Here is a 23,490-nt window from a genome sequence, read left to right on the forward strand (position 1 = left end):
CGATTAAAATGTTGGGTTGATTCGATTTTTGAAATATTGGTTCGATTTCTGATTAATGATATCGGTTTGATGAAAAGTTTCGGCGCAGTCCGGTTTAAACTCACCAGTGTAGGAGTGACGGGTGGTTGCAATCTTGTTAGAGGAAAAACCGAGAAAAATGGGGAGCGAACTCCGATTGGTGCTGATCATCTCTTTCGTTTCCGTCCTCGTTTTCTCGACTTCATCGTCTCCGTTGCCTCGTTTTCCTCGCCAGAACCGAGCCAGAATCCAGCTCTTCGGGGAAGATCGAAACGATTACCAATACGAAACTAAGTACTTCTCCCAGCAGCTGGACCACTTCAGCTTCGCCGATCTTCCGAAATTCTCGCAGCGTTACTTGATCAACTCCGCTCACTGGACCGGTGCTTCTGAGCTCGGACCTATCTTCCTCTACTGCGGCAACGAAGGCGATATCGAATGGTTCGCTACAAACTCTGGATTCATTTGGGAGATCGCTCCCAAGTTTGGCGCATTGCTTGTTTTCCCTGAGGTTCGTTGATGTTGTTTTTGATTAGAGCCTTAGAAAAATAAAGAAACTCGTTACTGATCTTTAGTAAATGTTGTGTGTAGCATAGGTATTATGGAGAGTCTATGCCTTATGGAAGCAGGGAAGAAGCTTACAAGAACGCTACCACCTTATCCTATCTCACAACTGAGCAAGCTCTTGCGGATTTTGCTGTGTTTGTTACTGATTTGAAACGGAACTTGTCTGCTGAAGCATCCCCTGTTGTGTTGTTTGGAGGATCATATGGTGGAAGTAAGTCATATGAGTATTCTTTGTGTTGGTGGAATTGAGACTTTTTGAGTGATTTTTTTTTTTTTGCTAATGATGGAAAACATCAGTGTTGGCAGCATGGATGAGGCTTAAGTATCCTCACATTGCTATTGGAGCATTAGCTTCTTCAGCTCCGATTCTTCAGTTTGAAGATATTGTACCTCCTCAGACGTTTTATGACATTGTATCTAATGATTTCAAGGTATACTTGTTTTTTTTTTGTTTTGTTTGTCTGGTTGATCTTCTCTAGTTCTTATTCTGGCTGTTTTTTTGGCTTGTAGCGTGAAAGTAGTAGCTGCTTCAACACCATAAAGAACTCGTGGGATGCAATTATAGCTGAGGGTCAGAAAGCGAATGGTCTTCAGCAGTTGTCGAAAACTTTTCATTTTTGTCGGTAAGCAAGAAAAACTGGAGTTAACTTAAATGGTCTGTCGTTCTCTGTTTGTATTTGAGCTAAATTGAGTGGCGTCTTTGTTTTTCAGGGCGTTGAACAGTACAAATGACCTTTCAGACTGGCTGGATTCTGCTTATAGTTATTTGGCAATGGTGGACTATCCGTATCCTGCTGACTTTATGATGCCTTTGCCTGGACATCCCATTAAAGAGGTACATTTTTGGTAGATTATCCTAGTCACATATTCTCCAAACCATATAATAGTTTAGACATTCGCTACCTCATCTGTATTTTTTTCATCTTTACATGAACGACCCTACGAGGCTATGCTTTAATGGCTCGCTTGTTAGTTCGTCCTTTGAAGTCCCGAGTTTAATAAGACTTTATCTTTATGTAGGTCTGCAGAAAGATTGATGGAGCTAGTAGTGATGCTAGCATCCTAGAACGCATATATGCAGGAGTAAGTGTGTACTACAACTATACTGGGAAGGTTGGCTGCTTCGAGTTGGATGATGACCCTCATGGTTTGGATGGGTGGAACTGGCAGGTCTGAAGAATAGCTGCTATGTTTATTTTCTTTTTCCAGAAACTTTAATGGTTAATCTCCTTGTGCCTTTGGTTTACAATAGGCGTGCACGGAGATGGTAATGCCCATGTCTAGCAGCCAAAAAAACAGCATGTTTACAGCTTACGATTTCAATTACTCTTCATACAAAGAGGATTGCTGGAACACATTCAGAGTCAATCCAAGGCCTAGATGGGTCACAACAGAGCTCGGTGGTCATGTATGACCCTTTTTTTTTTTTGATAACTCAAGATTCTTTGGATGGCCATGATCTGAATTTTTACTCTCTGTCACTTTCTCCAATGTAAAAGGACATAGAGACCACTTTGAAGTCTTTTGGAAGCAACATCATTTTCTCAAATGGTCTGTTAGATCCTTGGAGTGGTGGCAGGTAAGAACATTACTCTCTTTACTCAGATCCCGAGAGCTATTTTTTCAATACGATTCTCGTAATGGCAATGAGTGCTTGACTCGTAAAATGCAGTGTTCTGAAGAACTTATCCAGTACCATTGTTGCTCTTGTCACAAAAGAAGGTATAACTAATAGCCTCATAATCATCATCATCATCCGTTCACGTGGAGACTATTGATAATGGTTTTGTTTTCTTTCTTAGGTGGACATCATTTGGATCTACGACCTTCAACTCCAGAAGACCCAAAATGGCTAGTGGAGCAGCGAGAAGCCGAGATAGGATTGATCCAAGGGTGGATCAGAACTTATCGACTAGAAAAAGAAGCTCAATTTCCTTTGCTAAAACGTTCTTGGTAAGATGACAATGTAAAATAATCTGATCAGTTCATGCATAACTCAGAATCTGCAAACTCTGTAACACATCGTGTTTGAATAAATCTATTCAAGCTCTTGGCGTGTTTGAATAAATCTTTGTAAACTCTCGGTGTTCACTACTAGTGTGTTTGATAAATAAATTTGATTTGGGTTATTGAAAAAGTAATAAATACACGCTAACTCAAGAAATGTATGGGCTGCTGGCTCTACACACCAAAACACATCTGTCAAGTTTGTAAAGATCAACTTAAAGAATCATAAATCTCAAACACGTGATACTTGTCAAGACAGAGAGAATGATACATTTAATGATTAGAGAAAAGAGTCGAAAATCTTAATTACCATATTTAATCACCCCTTTTAAACTCCATATTGAAATTTCTTGGTTTTAAGTTTTAACCGCTTGAAACGAATATGTGAAGGCCTTGAAATGCTACCGCTGATACTTTTGACTAGTCACTAAAAAATAAGCGAGCCAGAGAGACGCCACTATTCTATTCTTTGCTGTGTGTGTGTGAGAGAGAAAGAAAAGTGAAGAGGCTACAGTCGTGGTTCTGATCTCTAATATCGGAGACATTTGGGGGTCAATTGTTAACGGCTATGGCGACTTGTTACGTTTTTATTGTGCTTAACGCGTTGGCCAAAAAACTTATATGAGGTATGTGTTATTTTCAGGCTGTCTTTGAAAGGGAATCTTCACTACTTGAGAAAGAGCAAGAGCTGCTTGTTGTTGAAGAAAAAATAGCCAGCAAGGAATCTGTGAGTTTTCTTGTTAGATTCAGCGTACTTTATGTTTATCGTTCATAATTTTAGTTTTGTGCTTATTTGTTTGCGAGAGTTAAAGTGCTTTTAAACAATCAATACATGAACTGATTCAGAAGGTCTTAGCCAATCGAGAAGTTATCCTGAGGAAAAGAAAATCTGATGTGGAAGGTGAGTTGGAAAGTAAGTGCAAATTGGCGGAAAATGAAATCGAAAGCAAGAGACGGGTTTGGGAGCTAAGAGAGGTTGATATCAAGCAGAGGGAGGATCTAGTTGGTGAAAAAGAACATGACTTGGAAGTTCAATCAAGGAAATTGGCAGAGAAAGAAAAGAATTTAACAGAGAGGTCTTATAGGCTTGACGAGAAAGAGAAGCATTTGAATGCTACAGAGGAAGATATCAACCGTAAGACAAATCTGCTGGAGAATGAGAAGGAACGATTAAGAAAGTTAGACTTAGATCTGCAGCAGACTTTGGTTTCATTAGAAGACAAGAGAAAACGTGTTGACTCTGCAACGGAAAAACTTGAAGCCCTGAAGAATGAGACAAGCGAATTATTCATTCTGGAGATGAAACTCAAGGAGGAGCTAGATGATATGAGGGGTCAAAAGCTTGAACTCCTGGCTGAAGCAGATAGAATAAAGGTGGAGAAAGCTAAATTTGAAGCCGAGTGGAAACACATTGACGTGAAAAGGGAAGAGTTAAGAAAAGAAGTGGAGTATATTACTCGTCAAAGAGAGGCTTTCTCGACGTATCTCAAGGAGGAGCAAGACTGATATCTTGCATATTTACATTGTTTTATCCATTCATCCATGAGCATTTTCATCATATAGATTAGGATTTAGACATGTTTAGGTTGCATTTTGCATACATGAGTCTCTATTAGGTACTGGAGTACCACATAAGGTTATTTGGAGCTCAAAAGAGGTGAAAAGGTGACCATTGGACGAACCGAGCATGGGAGCGACCTCCCGGAGCGACATCACGAAGTCGCTGTGTCCCACTTCTCAGAGCGACCTTCCTAAAGCGACGCCATGAAGTCGCTCGCGTTCTCATTACTCCGAACAGTCTTAGATGACCCTGGAGCGACCTCTCAGAGCGACCTACCAAGGTCGCTCCCGATCCAGAGCGACCCGTTGGAGCGACACACCAAAGTCGCTCGCGACCTCTCGCCCGGAGACACCAAAAATCGGCCCTGGAGCGACTTCCCGGAGCGACACCTGCAAGTCGCTCCGCGTTATTTTGCTGCCGAAAATCACGATTTCTTAAGGACCTTTTTGCAATTTATTTTGGACGTTTTGCACTTGGAAAAACCTATGTTTTAAACATCTTTTGTAGCCACCAGGCAGATTATCTTTTATCTATTGAGAAATACACAAAAACTCTCTTGAGAAGTTCATCTCTTGGATTTTGATTGTTATGTTCTTGTGTTGATTTCTTATCTATTTCTCTAGATGATTAATCTGAAATCCAATATGGGTTTAAGAGGAATCATGGAGATTAGTGAGTAATCACCTTTTGAATTCATGGGTTAGGGAGATTACGGGTGATTAGGTTAGAGCTAGGATGTTTTAGTGTAGATCATTCATATTTCCTTGCTAGTAGAGTAATCATAATGCATCTTCTGAGTTGGCCACTCAGTTGTTGATCCTTAGGCATTTTTCACCCGAAAGATGTTCGATGAAATGCCCGAGACAACTCTTCTAGGCTTTTAGTATACTTTGCCAAAGACATTTGTTGTTAAAGATGCTAAGATAGCTAATAGACTTGTTAGTAATGATTGCTTTCATATTATTCAACCAAAGACATTTGATGTTTGAGAAATGTTAGCAAATGAGCATTCATCTAGACATAGAGCTTGCTTAGAATTGTGTCTAGGTTTAAGGTTGATAGTTTGATTGATCATTTGCCATCCTTAGTTCTATACTTGATCACCCAAGGTATAATCCCTATGCCCATGAGTTCTCTTTTCCCTTAGTCAAGAAAGTATCATTCTGTTATTGCTTTCTAGTATTAGTAGTAGTTTATACTACAACATTTGTCTTAGGAGCCTTGAAAACTCCTAACATCAAATTGGCGCCGTTGCCAAATTCTGAGTAGATTTAAACATTGAGATTTAGTCACTTGCTTGAGATTAAGTCATTTTTATTTTCTTTTGTTACTGATTCTCTTTCTTCACATCCCTTTAATCTACAGGTGTATGAACTTGAGGAGCAGGGGTCCATCAAACCTAGTTCCAAGAGCTGCAGACATCAGAGCTTTAGAGAGAGAGTGTGCTAGAAAGAGAAGAGAAGAAGAGCAACAAGCTCACTTGCAGAGATTGGATACTGATATGGGAGACATACCTCAGGATGATGCTGCCGCCAATGGAGCTAACAACGTTCCACCAAACCAACAGCGAGCAGCTCGACCCATTGGCACTTATGACCGCCCCAACATTCATGGTCATAGATTGGAAATCCGAGCACCAGCTGTAGCAGCCAACAACTTTGAGATCAAATCAGGACTCCTCAATGTGATTGAGAACAACAAGTATCATGGCTTGGCTCTAGAGGATCCATTTGATCACTTGGACAGGTTCGACAGCTACTGTGGGTTGTCAAAAACCAATGGTGTGTCCGAAGATGCCTTAAAACTCAAGTTATTCCCTTTCTCTTTGGGGGATAAGGCACATCAGTGGGAGAAGTCTCTACCCAGTGACTCCATCACCACTTGGGATGACTGCAAGAAAGCATTCTTGGAGAAGTTCTTCTCTACTTCAAGAACTGCTAAGCTGAGAAACGAGATTTCCAGCTTTCAACAGAAGAACTTGGAAGGCTTCAGTGAAGCCTGGGAGAGATTCAAGGGCTACCAAGCTCAATGCCCACACCATGGCTTCTCTAAGGAGAGCTTGCTGAGCACATTCTACCGTGGTGCTCTTCCTAAGTACAGAGCCAGACTGGATACAGCTAGCAATGGGTTCTTCTTGGGGAGAACTGAGGAGGATGCAGAAGAGCTGGTTGACAACATGGTAAAGAGTGATGCAGTCTACAGTGGAGACCACGACAGAGGTAGTAGAACAGATGATAAGCAGACGAGGAAAGAGATCAAAGCTTTGGAAGACAAGATCGACCTACTCATTGCTGAAAAAGCAACCCAAGAGCAGCTGAAGTTTGTTGGTAACTCCAAGCAGGAAGATCCACTTGCTGTCAATGAGGTTGAGGGTTTGGAAGGTCAAGAGGAGTTGTGTTTCATTAACAACAATGGTAGCTGGTACAAAAAAGAGCCCAACTTTCAGTACAACAACTACCAACAGAAATCCTATCCAACCAACCAACAGAGTGGTTATCCGCCTAGAAACAACCAGCAAGGCAGCTATCAGCCTCAGCAAAACCCCTCGTCTGGTTCCTCTGCTCCTCAAGAGAGCAGCACTGATACCTTATTGAAACAAATCTTGGAGTCTCAGACTAGAAGTGAGAAGCATGTTGGTTATGAGTTGAAGAACCTTCATACCAAGATTGATGGGAGTTACAATGAGCTCAACAACAAATTCTCACACCTTGCTTCTACAGTCAGGAATTTAGAGAATCAGTTTACTTCCATGAACACTCACCAGAATCGCCAGCAAGGATCTCCACCTGGAAAGTCTGACCAAAACCCCAAGGAGGCCAAGGCTATCACCCTTAGGAGTGGTAAGCAGTTACCTCCTAGAACCCTCACCAAGGATGCTGAGAAACTAAGTGAGGGGGTTGCCATCAACATAGATGATGAAGTAGTGATTGTTGATGAGAAGATCAATGACGAGATCTTGGACAAGATAGTGGAAGCCAGAGGTAAAGGAAAGGTTGGAGAAGAGAAGAAGACAGTAAAAGATGGTGAAGTTGGTACTCCAACAAGTGAGAGTTCTTTTGTTCCTCCTCCCTATGAACCCAAACTTCCATTCCCTGGTAGATTCAAGAAGCAGCTGCTAGAGAAGTACAAGGCTCTGTTTGAGAAGCAAATGAGTGAAGCTCAGGTTGCAATGCCCATCATCGATGCTTTTATGTTGATTCCTCAATACAACAAGTTCTTGAAAGATGCTGTAGCTGCAAAGAAGAAGGAGATGGAAGACATGATGATCCTTACCCATGAGTGCAGTGCCATCATCCAGAGGCTTGATGTTCCAGAGAAGTTAGAGGATCCAGGAAGCTTCACACTACCTTGTGCTCTTGGACCTATGGTATTTGAGAAAAGTCTCTGCGATTTGGGAGCTAGTGTCAGCTTGATGCCTTTGTCTGTTGCAAAGAAGCTTGGATTCACTCAGTACAAGAAGTGTAGACTCTCTCTGGTGTTAGCTGATCGTTCAGTGAAGTACCTGTGGGCATCTTAGAGGACCTCCCTGTGAAGATTGGAAGGTATGAGATACCTACAGATTTTGTGGTGCTTGAGATGGGTGCTCAAGACCATTGATTCTAGGAAGGCCATTCTTAGCTACAGCAGGAGCTATTGTTAATGTGAAGGAAGGCACGATTGATCTCCATTTGGGTAAAGAGAACATCCTCCACTTTGACATCAAGGGAAAATGAGGAAACCAACTGTGTTCGGGCAAGCCTTCTACATTGAAGAGATGGCCACTCCTGCTGATGAGCACCTTGAAGAGTTACCACCTGAGGACGACGAGGAGGGAGCATCTCCCTCTACTCATTCCCCATAGAAGGTAACCCACCACACTCCCTTGTATATACCATTTTATTTTTGCATATTAGTCTTCTTTTCGGTATCTCTCTCTCTACTTGACAACACAGAGACTGTGTAACTCAAGTTTGGGGGAGGTACCAAGTATTTGATCATGTTTGCTTTGATGTTGTTTCATTGAGTCATGCATGGCATACCTATTTGCATAGATAAAAAAAAAATCAATCATTTAGTTTGCATCATTTGCATTTTTAGGAGAGTCTAGAGCATATAGTTTGCATTCACTTGCATTGGGAGCATTGATTTTGAATGCCTTGTAAAGAACACTACGTTGCACTTGAGTAGTTTTTGCACCTCTCAAAAAGACTTGTATGTTTCGAGCCTTGAAAACTCTTCCTGAAACTTGTTGATTGCTGAAACTCAGTCTTTGAAGCCAACTACGACCTTATTTGAACTGAACGAACTTAATGCTTCTTGCTCATGGTACCTTGTGTACTGAGTCATGGCTATACACACTTGAGTTGTAACATCTTTTATACCAATCTTTTTTTGACAAACTCTAGTGGTAGACCACTCCCAAAACCTTTTCCTCCTTTTAAGCTTTCATTGTTTGATGAGTGAGGCATTTTTTGGGAAGTCTTACATGTGCATAATGTTGAGAGTATCGGGAACGACAATGCTTGATCTTCATTCTTGCTAGATTGGGCACTCTATTGTCTAGCTATAGGTGGGGGGTGAGTGTTGTGATTATGATTTGGGAGAAATGAAAAAGGAATAGAATAGACTCTTTGTGCTTAAGTGAATTGTTTTATTGGGATAGTAGAGAAGCCTCTAGCTCAAGTTTTGAAAAGTCTTGGCCCCCAGCCTAAAAAAAAAAAAAAAAAAAAAAAAAGGAAAAAAAAACGAAAAAAAAAAAAAAAAAAAAAAAAAAAAGAAAAGAAAAAAGGGGGCTAGCAAAGTTGTTAGGAGCTAAGAAATGTTTTGAGGTTGTGAAAAATCCCTTGTAGATTTCAAAGAGAAGGAGTTAAAGTTCTTAGGATCTTTTGGTGAGAGATGTGAGTTGGGTTTGACATTGGGAAATGATTGTGTGATTTGTATGTTTGGGAAAAGGGTAGAACAATGGAGATTGAGCATTGTATGCATGAGTTGGTCCCTTTCTTAGATATATTATGTGCAATGTCAAGGCTACTTGTTTTGAGAGTAAACCACCTTAAAGATCATATGTTTTGAACCTCTTGAATCACTTGAATAAAAGCCTTCCCTTACCCAACCAAATGACTTGGACCAACTGACCATTTGCAAGAATTCACCTGATGTTTTGTGCTTAATGAATGTGAGAGTTGGTTGATTTGAATGTGTGGATGCTTGATGATGAGTGTAAGAACAAAAAGAGTTAAGATAGGCCTAGAGAAGCTAGAGTGTAATAAGAGAGTGTGCTAGTTGTGTTTCTTTTGGCTATGTGCTCCCTCCTTCAACCTCTCTCCCTATGAGTTCTAGAAAGTTCACTTGTGGACAAGTAAAAGAACAAGTTTGGGGGAGTTGATATCTTGCATATTTACATTGTTTTATCCATTCATCCATGAGCATTTTCATCATATAGATTAGGATTTAGACATGTTTAGGTTGCATTTTGCATACATGAGTCTCTATTAGGTACTGGAGTACCACATGAGGTTATTTGGAGCTCAAAAGAGGTGAAAAGGTGACCATTGGACGAACCGAGCATGGGAGCGACCTCCCGGAGCGACATCACGAAGTCGCTGTGTCCCACTTCTCAGAGCGACCTTCCTAAAGCGACGCCATGAAGTCGCTCGCGTTCTCATTACTCCGAACAGTCTTAGATGACCCTGGAGCGACCTCTCAGAGCGACCTACCAAGGTCGCTCCCGATCCAGAGCGACCCGTTGGAGCGACACACCAAAGTCGCTCGCGACCTCTCGCCCGGAGACACCAAAAATCGGCCCTGGAGCGACTTCCCGGAGCGACACCTGCAAGTCGCTCCGCGTTATTTTGCTGCCGAAAATCATGATTTCTTAAGGACCTTTTTGCAATTTATTTTGGACGTTTTGCACTTGGAAAAACCTATGTTTTAAACATCTTTTGTAGCCACCAGGCAGATTATCTTTTATCTATTGAGAAATACACAAAAACTCTCTTGAGAAGTTCATCTCTTGGATTTTGATTGTTATGTTCTTGTGTTGATTTCTTATCTATTTCTCTAGATGATTAATCTGAAATCCAATATGGGTTTAAGAGGAATCATGGAGATTAATGAGTAATCACCTTTTGAATTCATGGGTTAGGGAGATTAAGGGTGATTAGGTTAGAGCTAGGATGTTTTAGTGTAGATCATTCATATTTCCTTGCTAGTAGAGTAATCATAATGCATCTTCTGAGTTGGCCACTCAGTTGTTGATCCTTAGGCATTTCTCACCCGAAAGATGTTCGATGAAATGCCCGAGACAACTCTCCTAGGCTTTTAGTATACTTTGCCAAAGACATTTGTTGTTAAAGATGCTAAGATAGCTAATAGACTTGTTAGTAATGATTGCTTTCATATTATTCAACCAAAGACATTTGATGTTTGAGATATGTTAGCAAATGAGCATTCATCTAGACATAGAGCTTGCTTAGAATTGTGTCTAGGTTTAAGGTTGATAGTTTGATTGATCATTTGCCATCCTTAGTTCGATACTTGATCACCCAAGGTCTAATCCCTATGCCCATGAGTTCTCTTTTCCCTTAGTCAAGAAAGTATCATTCTGTTATTGCTTTCTAGTATTAGTAGTAGTTTAAAACTCATCTAAATCATTGGTTGCACTTAGATTAAGTGAGTACTTGCATTCTCGGTGCTTTGATATCCCTCAGAACTGGTTCGACAATCATTTATACTACAACATTTGTCTTAGGAGCCTTGAAAACTCCTAACATCAAAGACAACATCAGGGAGGAAAGGGATGCGCTGAGAAATCAGCAGAAGAACGACGTGGAGGCGCTGAACCGAGAGCGTGAAGAATTCATGAATAAAATGGTGGAGGAGCATTCAGAGTGGCTTAGCAAGATACAGCGCGAACGTGCTGACTTCTTGTTGGGTATTGAGACACAGAAAAAAGAGTTGGAGTATTGCATTGAGAACAGACGAGAAGACTTGGAGAATTCTTCGAGGGAGAGAGAGAAGGCTTTTGAGCAAGAGAAGAAGTTGGAAGAGGAGCGTATACAGTTCCTCAGGGAGTCGGTGCAGAAAGAGTTAGAAAATGTACAAGTGGAACTAAAGAGGTTGGATTTAGAGAAGCTGGAGATCAAATTGGACCGTGAGAGGAGGGAGAGGGAGTGGTCTGAGTTGAAGGATTCGGTTGAGGAGCTAAAGGTTCAACGAAAGAAACTAGAGACGCAAAGGCATATGCTTCGATCCGAAAGAGAAGAAATCAGACATGAGGTTGAAGAGCTGAAGAAGTTGGAGAATCTGAAATTTACGTTAGATGATATGTCAATAGCTAGAATGCAATTGTCCAATTTAGAGCGTAGCTGGGAAAAAGTGTCTGCATTGAAGCAGAAGGTTGTTATTACTAGGGACGAAGAACTAGACTTGCAAAATGGAGTCAGCACTGTGAGTAATAGCGAAGATGGTTATAACTCAAACAATGGCTCAAGCCCTTCATCCGCCACTCCATTTTCATGGATAAAACAATACACTAATATGATATTCAAGAATCCTCCGGAGTCATCCCTTCCAATGCATCATCATGAAGGAGCATTGCCTTCAAAAAAAAGAGAAGAAAAGGCTTCACCAAGGGGCTGTCGATTGCAGTTGAAAACCTTGAAGTCGGAAGGAAAAGAAGATGTAACAATGCATCTGGAAGTGACACTAATGAAACAAGCAATCAAAAGAAGAGGAAACATGATGTTACCCATGAAGCTGATCCGGAGAGGTAAAATTTATGGTCGCTCAGTAACAAATTTTTTCTTGTTACTAAAATGATATGCATTTTCAATTTTGTCAGTGTAATTTCAAGCCCTCAAAATGTGCCCGAGGACAAACATGAACTGCCATCAAACCAAACCCAAGCACCACCAAGTGTTATGGTAGTCCTCAGTGAAATGGTGAAGATCACAAAAGTAACGTATGAGACAGAGTTCATCAACAAAGTGTCAAACATTGAGTGCTCAGATGATCCTTCTGAAGCAGGAACGAAGATGGTAGAGGAGAAGAAGCAAGATAGTGATTGCAATGAGGTGGGTTTTTTCAACACACAAACCCTCTCGAAAGCAAAATTTTTCTCATTACTAGTGTAACTAATGAATACTTTTTCTCTCTTGCTGTAGACTGGGATAAAGGAGAAGGATTCTGACGATGGTGGCATTGTAACATGAGTTAACTGACAGGAGGTATAAGCATATAAGGTTTGACCAAGTCTTCACTAATGACCTCCCACATTTGAAAGAGTATCAAAATTCACAAACAAGAGTTATTGTTTCTCTTTTATCGATATAGGGAACTCTATGAATCCTTAAGGGTTTGTTTCTGGATAAGATTTGAGTATGTAAATGGATTTGATTGGTTTCAAAACTCTCTCGAGATGTTATATAACTCTGAGTCATTATTATTTGTTTTTTTTTTCATATTTTAAGTGAGTAGAGAGAGTGTTGGTATGTAGGTAAGAATCGTTGGTTGCTTGTGTGTTGCAGAGTTTGCCTGAGCAAATGATTTGTCGGTTTCAAAGACTCGGTTTGAAAATCAGTTTCGGGTTTTTATTTGTTTGATAATGCTCTATCTTGTTGATGATGATGGCGTTTAGCCCACCAGCAGTGAAGTGAAAGTGTCAACGGCATTGTCTCTTATTTGTCTGTCACCGTCGCTGTTTCCAACTACGAGGACCTGATGGCCCGGCCCAGTTTATGGTGTTTTGTATTTGAGCCTTGCCCATTATTTCATGGACTATAGAATTTCAAAGTCAAATTGAATATGCTAAAAATAGCCGCAGATCTTAGAGCATGATTAATGGTGGGTTCTTAGAGTGAGTTTTCTAGCGGAATATAAGAACCTGTCTCTTAATTTTTAACTAAAATAGTTAAGACCCGGTTCTTAAATATCTTATTTAATAACTGGTTTTTAGTTTTTTTTAGTTAAAAGTTAAGAGATGTGTTCTTATATTCCGATAAGAACCTCACCCTAAGACCATGATTAATCTGGGTTCCTAGGATAGGATTCTTAGCTTCGGCTAAGAACTGTTTCTTAACTTTTAACTAAGAAAAGCTAAGAACCGTCACTTAAATAAGAGATATAAGAACCGGTTCTTAGCCGAAAAGTGTAAAAAAAACAAAAACAAAAAAATGTCAAATCATGAGTTAAGAACCTCAAATTAAGAATCCGGGTTAATCATGCTCTAAGAATCCACCATTAATCATGCTCTTAGGTGATGACATTCCGCCATATCCCCTTTTTGCTTTGAGATTAGGATCTCATTATGATGTCTTTCCACTTTTTTTTATGCCGAAACCTTAAAGCCCTACGAAAAACATAGCAATATTTGATATTTATGCTGGCTGTGCAGATATTCGAATTTCATGCTTGCTTCTAAGGTTTCAGGAATTTTCATTATTGAGATTATAAAATAATAATATTTCGTCTTTTAGAACATTATTGAATGCAAAATAATTATCTCTCGTCACTTATTTTTTGCAATTGTTTTGCCTAATCGTATATGCTAACATCAGAAAGCTATGGCGAAGAACAGATTGAGTGTGAAATGGGTGAAGAAATCGGCATTCATTTGTGGGTTAACTTACCCCGCTTAATGAGTGACAGCTTAATTCTACTTTGCAACTTGAGGGATATTTATTTTTAATCATATACTTATTTAATTAAGCTAAAATAGTCTAAACCCCACTATCTTTGTCTTTAGACCGACGCATTCCCCTCCTATCCTGGTTCAAACCCTTAAACCTACTAATTTCTGAAATCAATCTCCAAGTAATCGATATCTTTCTGGAATTCTTATGAATTTAATTATTTAGAGAATGATTTTGTATGGTATATACTTGAGGAAAAGCTTATCAAAACTCATTTAAACTTCTAGATACACGAGGAGACGTAGAACTTCGTGCAAAAGGATGTCATAATTATCTCATGATTACGTTATAGGAACATGTTTTATGGGAGTAGTAAGTTATTTTTTGGATATAGTGTAACAAAAAGAGTGTATACTTGTCACGAGAGTCATATCATAGAAGTAGAACTCACCTTCCTTTTCTTCATCTTTAATTTAGAATACTTCCAAAAAGTAAGTGGATCCTGAAAAGTACCATTATGATTTATGAAAAGAGAAGAGAAAAATCAAAGAAGAAAGAAAGATGCCTTGATATATATTACAGTGACCTTCCTCTTCTTAACCTTTACCATCTTTGTTTGACAATTGTCTTTCTCCTCAAAAAGTTATTTTTAATGGATCATTCAATTTTAGTCAATCTTGTAGTTGTATGTATTATCATCTATATGATATGAATCCTGGATGAGTTTCACAGATCCTTGAATACCATATTTAGCAGAAATATATATATATATATATAGATATAAATAAAATTTTACAAATATCAATTCAACAACAAATATTTTTCATAGGCTAAAAAGTTCTCCTAGTTCAGCATGTCCTAACTACAAAATAATTGCAAACCACAGTATCTAATATTTAACTATTTGTAACACAAATGTTATGGTTATTATTGAAAGTTAGGACACAACAAACTAAAAAGAACCCTAGGCTGTATTGAGCAACAAAAGATAGGATGTGTTAGCGTAAATGCCATGTCATATAAATATGCATGGTAAGTTGGCAATGACATTATCTCAATAATACACATATTTTAAGGGATTTATCACTTTTTATGGGGAAATTGAAAAAGAAGGAATGGGCTACGCTGAAAGACCAATTTATGTTTCCTACTAGTGTTGTTGAAATCTGAATACACTGTTTTTTTTTCTTTGTTTTTATTACCCTTAGCTTCAAAGTTCAAACTTCATTTTACTTTTCCATAAATAAAGATATTTTATCCATGACGATACATATTTTATTCCACAAAAGCATATAAACACAGTGATAATACCTCAATAATTTGAAGACTTTACGTTTTTCCAAGTGCTTTGACTTTTAACCCTTAATTAACCATCACAAGTCAACTTGTTTTTGTTTCTCTAGAAAGCCTTTTTTTTAGAACTCCTCTAGAAGCCTTTTGCTCATATAAGCTTGCAAAGAACCAATTTAAAGTTTCGACCAAAAAAAAAAGAACCAATTTAAAGTTACAAGTACATGCGTATTCGTTTATGAGTATTATTAATAATAGGCTAACACGATGTTAAGGAACCTATCAATCGTATTTCACTTGTTTTGCAAGAAACTAAATTACTAAACAATACACCCAATTTGACCAATATTTATTTTACATAAAAGATTGGAGAAAAAACACTGTTAACCACATACGTTTATACAATAAGGTCCAAAGATTGTGACGCCACATAATAAGAGGTAGTGAGTTTTCTTGTTCCTTAATCTCAGCTGCCGTGGAAAATAAGTGTTACTAGTAAATTCATTATTGAATTTATAATTGCTAGATTTATAACATCCCCATCAAATCTTTGATTAAATTTTGATTTCGGGTCCATTGAACAGGCGTCACAAGGCTCAATATTAATACTGCATGATTGCTAAGTGGCTGCATGTTTAAATTAATAACAAACCCTTTTATCAATTCATTATTGTACCCTAAGTTTGAAATTTTGTCATCTTATAATCCCTTTAATTAAACAAAAAAATTATTTCGAGATTGATAGACGAAGTATATATCAAACATGACCCAGAAAACTATTAATATCCATAAACATGATAGTGGTAAATTTTCTCCGAGGGTTGGCAAAATTTTGTTCACCAACCATAACAGAATTCACTCACAAAATTTAATATATATACCTTTCTTTCATCTCTTTTGGTACATATCATTAACTCCTATCTTTTTCAAAAGGGTAATATTAAATAGCAAGTGATTCAACATCCACCAATTGTGATTCTATGATTGGTAATGCTTTTTGGACAGTATGGATTTGAATATTTATGTTGGATATTTTGATATACTGCGGATATGTCTATTCGTTTTTATCCAGGACATGAACGTTTATTCGATTGGCGAATACTAGATGCTATTGCTACTCTTTTGTTAAATTATTCATGCTTTGTTTTGATCTTTAATTTGATCTAAAAAGATATGCATGTTAATGATTTTTTTTAATTGGACGATGGCCTATCCGTTATCAAACTATCAGAATATACTCTCTCTTTTTTTTTGAAAAAAACTATCAGAATATACTTCAGTTAGACGATACATAAAAAAATCAAAATAGCAGTCTTCTCATGTACTTATTCAAGTGGTATATATATACTGATATTGACCAGTGAGATATTGTTCAATAGGATTTTTTGTGTGTATATAAATGAATTATAAATTCTTAGTTAATTCACACATTTCCATCACCAAACATTCGAAGTATTTGTCTCTAGCTATCTCGACAACAACATATAATACAATCATATATATGTACTATACTACAAAATCAATTACTAGCCAATACATTAACTCTGTATATATACGTACGTAGTACATACAAGTCTAATTCAGTCACTTATTGGTTCAAAGTTTGAAATATTGAATTATTTCATTATTATTGATGACCAGATTTTGTCTTTCTTTCTTTTTGGCATCGACCAGGTCTTATCACATGCATGCAATAAAAGTACACATAACCGGTCTTTCTTTCCTATTCGTAAGTTGTCATGCAAGTTGGGCTTCAAGCTTTCGTGAAATCATATGTAATAAGTTTAATAATGCAAAAAAAAGTGTAACAATGCATACACATAATACATATATACATAAAATAGTCCATTTTTACTACATTATAATAATTGATTAAAAGTATTTGCAATGTTGTAGCCATTACTATACATTTATATTTTTTTGCCAAAGGATTTACTATTTATATTAGATAAGTAAATCATACTCCTTAAGGACCTAAACTGCGGATCAGATATTATAAAAGATTAGACAATATTAGCATTCTCGCTAGGAATGAAATTCTATAGCGTCCAGTATCATAAAATAATTATTATTATTATGCGTATAAAATTACTAGAAATAGAAACATAGAATGGCAGAATTAAAAAAAAATAACACACTGGAAGTAATAAACAGTGATAAGACAACGATTAATTTTAACATAAAGCTGCAGTGGCCTATGTAGGATACATTTCCGAGTTCTGTATAATATATCTATTTTTAGACAAAAGAATAAAAAAAATGATTATAAACTGATAATTTAATGCAACTCATGCAATCATACTACAAAATACATTCCATATATATCCATCTTATTATTTCAACTTAGCAAATTCATTAAAAAAAATTTAAATAGATCATCCATATTAATGGAATGTAATACAATATTATCAAGTTATATGATCACAGCCTCAAATCGAGAGTTAAGGGAGGGAGGATTTGGGGGGAGAGGGAGTAAGAGACAAAGAGTCAAAGGGTGGGGGCGGCTAAGAAAACATTATCATTTATGGTGTTTATTGTTACACATATATATGGGGATCATTAGGAAAATTATCTTAATAAAAAATAGATTTCTTAATTAAATTAATAATAATATTGAATCGATCTAGATGCTGATGTAGAAGCAAAGACAAAGGAGAAAAACACTAGTCTCCCCCTTCTTTGTTATTTCTAAATCCTACTAGTATTATATCACATAATTTATTTCATCAAAATTTTCAATTCCATAAAGTAACTTTTGATTCATTTTTGTTTGTTTTAATTCCTACTTTTGACATCTTCATCACATGAAGGACTATCTCCTCCAGCTATTATATACTCTCTCTCTTCTTTTTATTTTCTTCATTCACATATACTTTTCTCCATTACACACATTTCCATGTATCTATATATAAGAACCTCACACACACGCAATCACACACCATCCTCCTCCTTCTCCTCATCAGCATAACTGAGAAAGAGAGAAAGATACAACAAGAATAACGAATCAAGAAGATGGGAAGAGCACCGTGTTGTGACAAGGCTAACGTGAAGAAAGGGCCGTGGTCTCCTGAAGAAGACGCAAAACTCAAAGATTACATCGAGAATAATGGCACAGGCGGCAACTGGATTGCGTTGCCTCAGAAGATTGGTATATACCTAAATTTACTTCTAATTTAAAATCTGCAGAAAAAAATCAATTAGTTTGAGACGGCTTGTATAATCTATAGTAAACCGAATTTTCCTGTGTATATTTGTGCGTTGATATATATTATATGTGCATGATATAGGTCTAAGAAGATGTGGGAAGAGTTGCAGACTAAGGTGGCTCAACTATTTGAGACCAAACATCAAACATGGTGGCTTCTCTGAGGAAGAGGACAACATCATTTGTAATCTCTATGTTACCATTGGTAGCAGGTACTAAATGTTATGTACTTATAGGTCAATATCATTATTTAATACACTAGTCTTGAATTAGATCAGAGCTATTATGTTTATACATGTTCAATAATTTTTTTATTTTTAAAGGTGGTCTATAATTGCTGCACAATTGCCTGGAAGAACAGACAATGATATCAAGAACTATTGGAACACGAGGCTGAAGAAGAAGCTTCTTAACAAACAAAGAAAAGAGTACCAAGAAGCTCGGATGAAGCAAGATATGGTGATGATAAAGCGACAAGAACAAGGACAAGGCCAAAGTAATGCTAGTAGGGATCTTTATTCGAACAGCATGTTTGGATCATCACCATGGCCATTACTACCTCAGCTTCCCTCTCCTCACCATCAAGTACCTCTTGTCATGATGGAACCAACAAGCTGCAATTACTATCAAATGACACCGTCTTGCAACTTCGAACAAAAGCCACTGATCACACTCAAGAACATGGTCAAGACTGAAGAAGAACCGGAGAGAACAAACCCTGATCATCATCACCCTGAATATTCTATCACAAACCCTTTTGATTTCTCCTTCTCTCAGCTTTTGTTAGATCCTAATTACTACCTGGAGCCAGTAGGAGGAGAAGGAGAGCTTGCGATCACGAGTAGCAGCACCAACTCTCCATTACCAAACACAAGTGCTGATCACCATCAACAACAACAAGAGATTCTTCAATGGTTTGGGAGTAGTAATTTTCAGACAGAAGCAGTCAATGATATGTTCTTAAGCAACAACGACATAGCAAATCTTGAGACCAACGAGAACACAAAATTCTATGGAAACTTGCCAGTGGCCGGAGCCGCAGCAGCTTTAGCCGGAGGAACGACGAGTACATCGGCGGATCAAAGCACAATAAGTTGGGAGGACATAACCTCTCTTGTCAATTCCGATGATGCAAGTTACTTCAATGGGCCAAATCATTTGTAACTTAAAAATATATATATTTTTACTAATATATAAAGAGGGTTTTTTTTTGTATAAATGTGTGTTCTAAGGGAGTGGTAAAAAACATATGGATTTAGATTAATATTCATGAAGACATTTTTTTATTTTAGTTTCGAGTCAGCTTTATTCACGACCAATATATATGATCTTTTGAGTTTTTATGATTACTGCTTTTATAAATGTAAGATACATTCTACCTTCTAGCTTCTTTCTTTTTCCCCTTAATTCATTAGGTCATTTAGATTTTTGTAAAGATCTTTACAGATTACAATACATTTGACACATAAAAAAAAAGAAGGAAACAACTATGAATCTAAAATAGAGAGCCTAAAAGAGGATTGTCTTTTAAACGCACCAACATCGATCATCAATTACTCATTATAAAAAGTTCATATTTTAAGTGTTAACACTTTTAATTATCACACATATACGACAAGTTCTTTTATATATTAAATAGTAATTGTTAGGTGCCTATAGTATTAATGGAGAATCCAAGGATGATTTTCTTCCATGTTTCCTCCTATTCAACTCCACTCGTGTCTATGTATATACATGCATGAATTATGATACATTTGTCATTTTATAACAGTGAAAACATTTATGACAGTCAAATTTTGCCAGATCAGGTCATACAAATCGACCAACCAATTTTTCTGATTTTGTATAGTTAACTCACGAATGACTTTCGAATACTTTCAACACTTGAATATCGTTACTGAGACATTTGGCATTTTAATCTTTTTGGTGTAAATGTTTAAAATGGCATTTTAATCTCTCACTAAGTAGCTATGTCTGTAATGCACACGTTTGTATGCGCACCTTATATATACGTGGTTGAGTAATTATATGCATAATTCATTAAAAAGAAAGAATGCACCTACATGGACACGTACATGGTCGGATCTATATGGCTTTGTCTAATCGAGATACTCCGACAAACACTCGAATACACATGAGTGTGTATGCACAACTATACTATATGTTAGTTTTCTTACATAATTAGTATTTTAATTGTTTGATCGTAAAGAAACATTAATGTTAACAGTTATTAATATATATATATATGCAGTATATATGAAATGGTTCCTTTTTATTATTTTTTTTTTGTCAGCAAAACAACAAACTCATATAGATTCTGTGAACCAAACTAGTAGCTCCGCATCCATGTGGACAACAAACGAGGGTTGCTTTATTGCATTGCGTGCTACACTATCCGCCTTTGAATTTAGCTTCTTTGGTATATGAATGAGCTCTGAGCTGTGGAAACATCTTTTTCAGGATCTTGATAGACTGTTAAAAATGAATGAATAAATAAATACCTAACAAAATGAAGAAGAACTGACCAATTCAACGAAAGTGTCCGTATAGCTTCGAAACTCTCTTTCTCTTTTTCTCTCTCTCTAGTCAGTTTGGTTTTGAAGATCACAGAATCAAATGATGTCATCCAAATTTCTCTTTCTGTGAGTTTGGCACATATCTTTGCCCATTCAAACCTCCAAATAAAATAATTTGATTTCTATCCACTTTTTCACTCCAGATAGATATAGACATGGATTGAGCGAAATTAGATAGAAAATAGTTAAGAAGATAGCTTTAGAGGAGCCCTCCTGAACGCAACCTCCTTAAGCTTCACCAATATCTGTCTTCGAACCGACTTCCAAGTGCTCCACTGAGCAATCACACAGAAAAAATGGACGATGGATCTCTTCGGTACTCTATCAGACGTCGACTCTTTAGCTTTCTCTTTTAATTCACCGTTTTCTGTCGTTTTGGTTTCATCCCACGAACTGAAAATGACTTGGCCGATGGATTTGCAAAAGCTCAACTCTACACCATCGTATCCTGAACCTTTGGGTTTTAGTAGTCTTTTCTTTTAATAGAAGTATTATGTTGCACAAAAAAAGATAGAAAATAGTTTAATTTAGAAAATTTCGTGTGAGTCAGCTTGTAACCGGATCCTTAACCCGTTTCGAATTTTAATATAACTAATATAATTTTTAAAAAAATATATATATATATATATATATATATATATATGCAGAAAACAAGTTTTATTATGTTGACAGTTATTACTAAGATTCTTTTTTGTTAAAGAGAAACTATTGCTATTTTACTTGAAAATAGTTTTTTTAAAGGAACTACTCGAAAAGTTTTTTTTTTGTTAAAGGGATTTCTTCTACTCGAAAAGTTTTCCATTAAATTAGAAAAAACCTTAACGCTATACGAGAAATATCACAGCATACTTGATCATATATCAGTAAACCAACATTTAATAAATAGAACTTAGCCAGTAAAATGTCTACATATGCATCATAGACGAAACATTCGTATTCTATATTAACTTAAAACGACTATATGCATAGCATATAACCCAGTCAAAAAGACAATAAACGGCACTAAGTCTAAGAGATGGTTCACGCTTCACGTTTTACTTACGCACACATATACAAGGCAACCTCTATACGTTGGAACTACACCAAAATTATATTTTTTATTAATTTATAAAAATATTAATTTATCGATATAGTAATTAAACCAAAAACTCGATTTGAAACTATAAAATTATATTAATTTATATAGATTTTTAGTGTATATTAATTTATAAAGTATTAATTTAAAGAGGTTATACTGTATATACATGTATTATATATATACTAGGTTAAGATTCGCGTAACATTAAATATAAATTATTTTTACGCATTATATTTTTTTTACATATTATAAAATAATAAATATATATTAAATATTAAAAATTCAGTAATTATTACGTATATTATTAAATTAATGCAAACACATAAATAAATTTTATTAATCCAAACAAACACTTTTTCATTTTATATGGTCTATAATTAAATTTAAATAATATTAACATAGATATATAATATATTTTAATATTGATATTTATTAAAAATTGTTTTTACTCATATTGTTTTATATGGTTAATGTGATAGTTTAATTTATTTTAATAAGTTAAATTTGAAAAAAATGTAGATGATACACTAATTTTTATCAAATCTTTATTATTCAAAATCATTAATTTTCATATATATAATTTACCCACATTAGGTAATTCCATAATTTTTATTTATGGAAATAACGAAGAACATTAATAATTAATAAAAAAACTTATTATATATTTAGATGGAGCAACTTTTTTTCTAAAAATTTTAAAAATCAGTGTGGTGATGACACATGACTACCTCAAATGTTATAATGTTTCTCTTTTAATATATAAATGATATATATATATATTTTTATTTTTATTTTTTTGATCAAATATATATATATATATATATATATGATGCTTTATAACAGTGATCGTACAATCGTTCTGTGTACATATCTAACAGTCCACTACTTTTAAAACCTTTTAAGTTTTAATCTAGAAAACGACATATTATACATGGTTTATTCAGCTGTGCTTGATTGATTACTACTATACGTAAATATATAATAGTTAAGAGGAAGGAATGTTTTTGTTTATCGCAATTTTGTACGTACATACACTTGAGGACAATAGAATAAAAGTCTGTTCTCAAGGAATAATTGAAAAACTGGTCTCTGAAAGACAAGTCATTTTGTATGTTCCAAACATTCTCTACAAACAGGAAAACGACAACTCTTATGTAAATTATCCGCCTCTAATCAATACATAACTTAAATCCAAATTATGCTATTACTAATTTAATTAATTAATCATAATATTGGGATGAAAATTAGGAGATTCTAGAGATAGTGATGAAGATTATGTATGTAAGCACTTGCATCACTGGATAGCAAGACGTGTCATGGCTTCTTCTTTTTTTGTCACTGAGACGTGTCATGGCTTGTATGCTATACCGTATAGCTTAGCCATATCACCTTTTTAGTTTTATTAAAGCAATCCTCATCTCTCTACCTATCAAAAAATAATTATGGTATATTGGTATATACATATATAACAAGTTAATATATATATATATATATATATATATAAACATCATTCAAACTATGCACATAAAGATATAAACATGAATATACATTAATATATTTATAGCCATCTTGGGTAA

The 23,490-nt window shown here is 36.1% G+C and overlaps 4 protein-coding genes and 1 non-coding gene across 7 annotated transcripts; 4 read left to right on the forward strand and 1 right to left on the reverse strand.

Annotated features, from left to right (window-relative positions):
* The first annotated feature begins 89 nt into the window (after positions 1 to 89).
* LOC103874015 (lysosomal Pro-X carboxypeptidase) lies at positions 90 to 2,714 on the forward strand. Its single transcript, XM_009152420.3, has 10 exons — positions 90 to 529; positions 610 to 796; positions 883 to 1,016; positions 1,096 to 1,208; positions 1,297 to 1,420; positions 1,606 to 1,755; positions 1,838 to 1,993; positions 2,085 to 2,164; positions 2,258 to 2,307; positions 2,388 to 2,714. The coding sequence occupies exons 1-10, from the start codon at positions 158 to 160 to the stop codon at positions 2,540 to 2,542; spliced, it is 1,521 nt and encodes a 506-aa protein (XP_009150668.1). The 5' UTR covers positions 90 to 157; the 3' UTR covers positions 2,543 to 2,714.
* Positions 2,715 to 2,887: 173 nt separating this feature from the next.
* LOC108868788 (protein CROWDED NUCLEI 4) lies at positions 2,888 to 4,319 on the forward strand. Its single transcript, XM_018660012.2, has 2 exons — positions 2,888 to 3,319; positions 3,439 to 4,319. The coding sequence occupies exons 1-2, from the start codon at positions 3,221 to 3,223 to the stop codon at positions 4,096 to 4,098; spliced, it is 759 nt and encodes a 252-aa protein (XP_018515528.1). The 5' UTR covers positions 2,888 to 3,220; the 3' UTR covers positions 4,099 to 4,319.
* Positions 4,320 to 6,092: 1,773 nt separating this feature from the next.
* Positions 6,093 to 6,199, reverse strand: LOC117126376. The gene has a single exon (XR_004448944.1). It is a non-coding gene; the product is annotated as a small nucleolar RNA R71 (small nucleolar RNA).
* Positions 6,200 to 10,697: 4,498 nt separating this feature from the next.
* Positions 10,698 to 13,643, forward strand: LOC103874016 (protein CROWDED NUCLEI 4-like). Of its 3 annotated transcripts, XR_004448576.1 has the most exons (3): positions 10,698 to 12,207; positions 12,298 to 12,375; positions 12,467 to 13,643. XR_004448576.1 is itself a non-coding variant. In XM_033273326.1 (2 exons), exons 1-2 carry the CDS (start codon positions 10,994 to 10,996, stop codon positions 11,978 to 11,980), a joined length of 915 nt encoding a protein of 304 aa, XP_033129217.1. In that variant the 5' UTR covers positions 10,701 to 10,993; the 3' UTR covers positions 11,981 to 13,643. The 3 variants fall into 3 exon arrangements, 1 of the variants encoding a protein (XP_033129217.1); XR_004448575.1 differs by having other exon boundaries at positions 12,298 to 13,643; XM_033273326.1 differs by having other exon boundaries at positions 10,701 to 11,903; positions 11,976 to 13,643.
* Positions 13,644 to 16,896: 3,253 nt separating this feature from the next.
* Positions 16,897 to 19,608, forward strand: LOC103874017 (transcription factor RAX3). Its single transcript, XM_009152421.3, has 3 exons — positions 16,897 to 18,202; positions 18,342 to 18,471; positions 18,583 to 19,608. Exons 1-3 carry the CDS (start codon positions 18,067 to 18,069, stop codon positions 19,421 to 19,423), a joined length of 1,107 nt encoding a protein of 368 aa, XP_009150669.1. The 5' UTR covers positions 16,897 to 18,066; the 3' UTR covers positions 19,424 to 19,608.
* Positions 19,609 to 23,490: the final 3,882 nt, after the last annotated feature.

Source organism: Brassica rapa, chromosome A06 (genome assembly GCF_000309985.2).
Source record: "Brassica rapa cultivar Chiifu-401-42 chromosome A06, CAAS_Brap_v3.01, whole genome shotgun sequence".
Classification (NCBI taxonomy): domain Eukaryota; kingdom Viridiplantae; phylum Streptophyta; class Magnoliopsida; order Brassicales; family Brassicaceae; genus Brassica; species Brassica rapa.

Coding starts and splice junctions, on each gene's coding strand:
- LOC103874015 (XM_009152420.3), top strand. CDS start 158: ATGGGGAGCGAACTCCGATTGGTGCTGATCATCTCTTTCGTTTCCGTC. Junction 1,209..1,296: donor AAAACTTTTCATTTTTGTCG/GTAAGCAAGAAA, acceptor TTTGTTTTTCAG/GGCGTTGAACAGTACAAATG. Junction 2,308..2,387: donor TGCTCTTGTCACAAAAGAAG/GTATAACTAATA, acceptor TTTCTTTCTTAG/GTGGACATCATTTGGATCTA.
- LOC108868788 (XM_018660012.2), top strand. CDS start 3,221: ATGTGTTATTTTCAGGCTGTCTTTGAAAGGGAATCTTCACTACTTGAG. Junction 3,320..3,438: donor AAATAGCCAGCAAGGAATCT/GTGAGTTTTCTT, acceptor GAACTGATTCAG/AAGGTCTTAGCCAATCGAGA.
- LOC103874016 (XM_033273326.1), top strand. CDS start 10,994: ATGAATAAAATGGTGGAGGAGCATTCAGAGTGGCTTAGCAAGATACAG.
- LOC103874017 (XM_009152421.3), top strand. CDS start 18,067: ATGGGAAGAGCACCGTGTTGTGACAAGGCTAACGTGAAGAAAGGGCCG. Junction 18,203..18,341: donor TGCGTTGCCTCAGAAGATTG/GTATATACCTAA, acceptor TGCATGATATAG/GTCTAAGAAGATGTGGGAAG. Junction 18,472..18,582: donor TATGTTACCATTGGTAGCAG/GTACTAAATGTT, acceptor TTATTTTTAAAG/GTGGTCTATAATTGCTGCAC.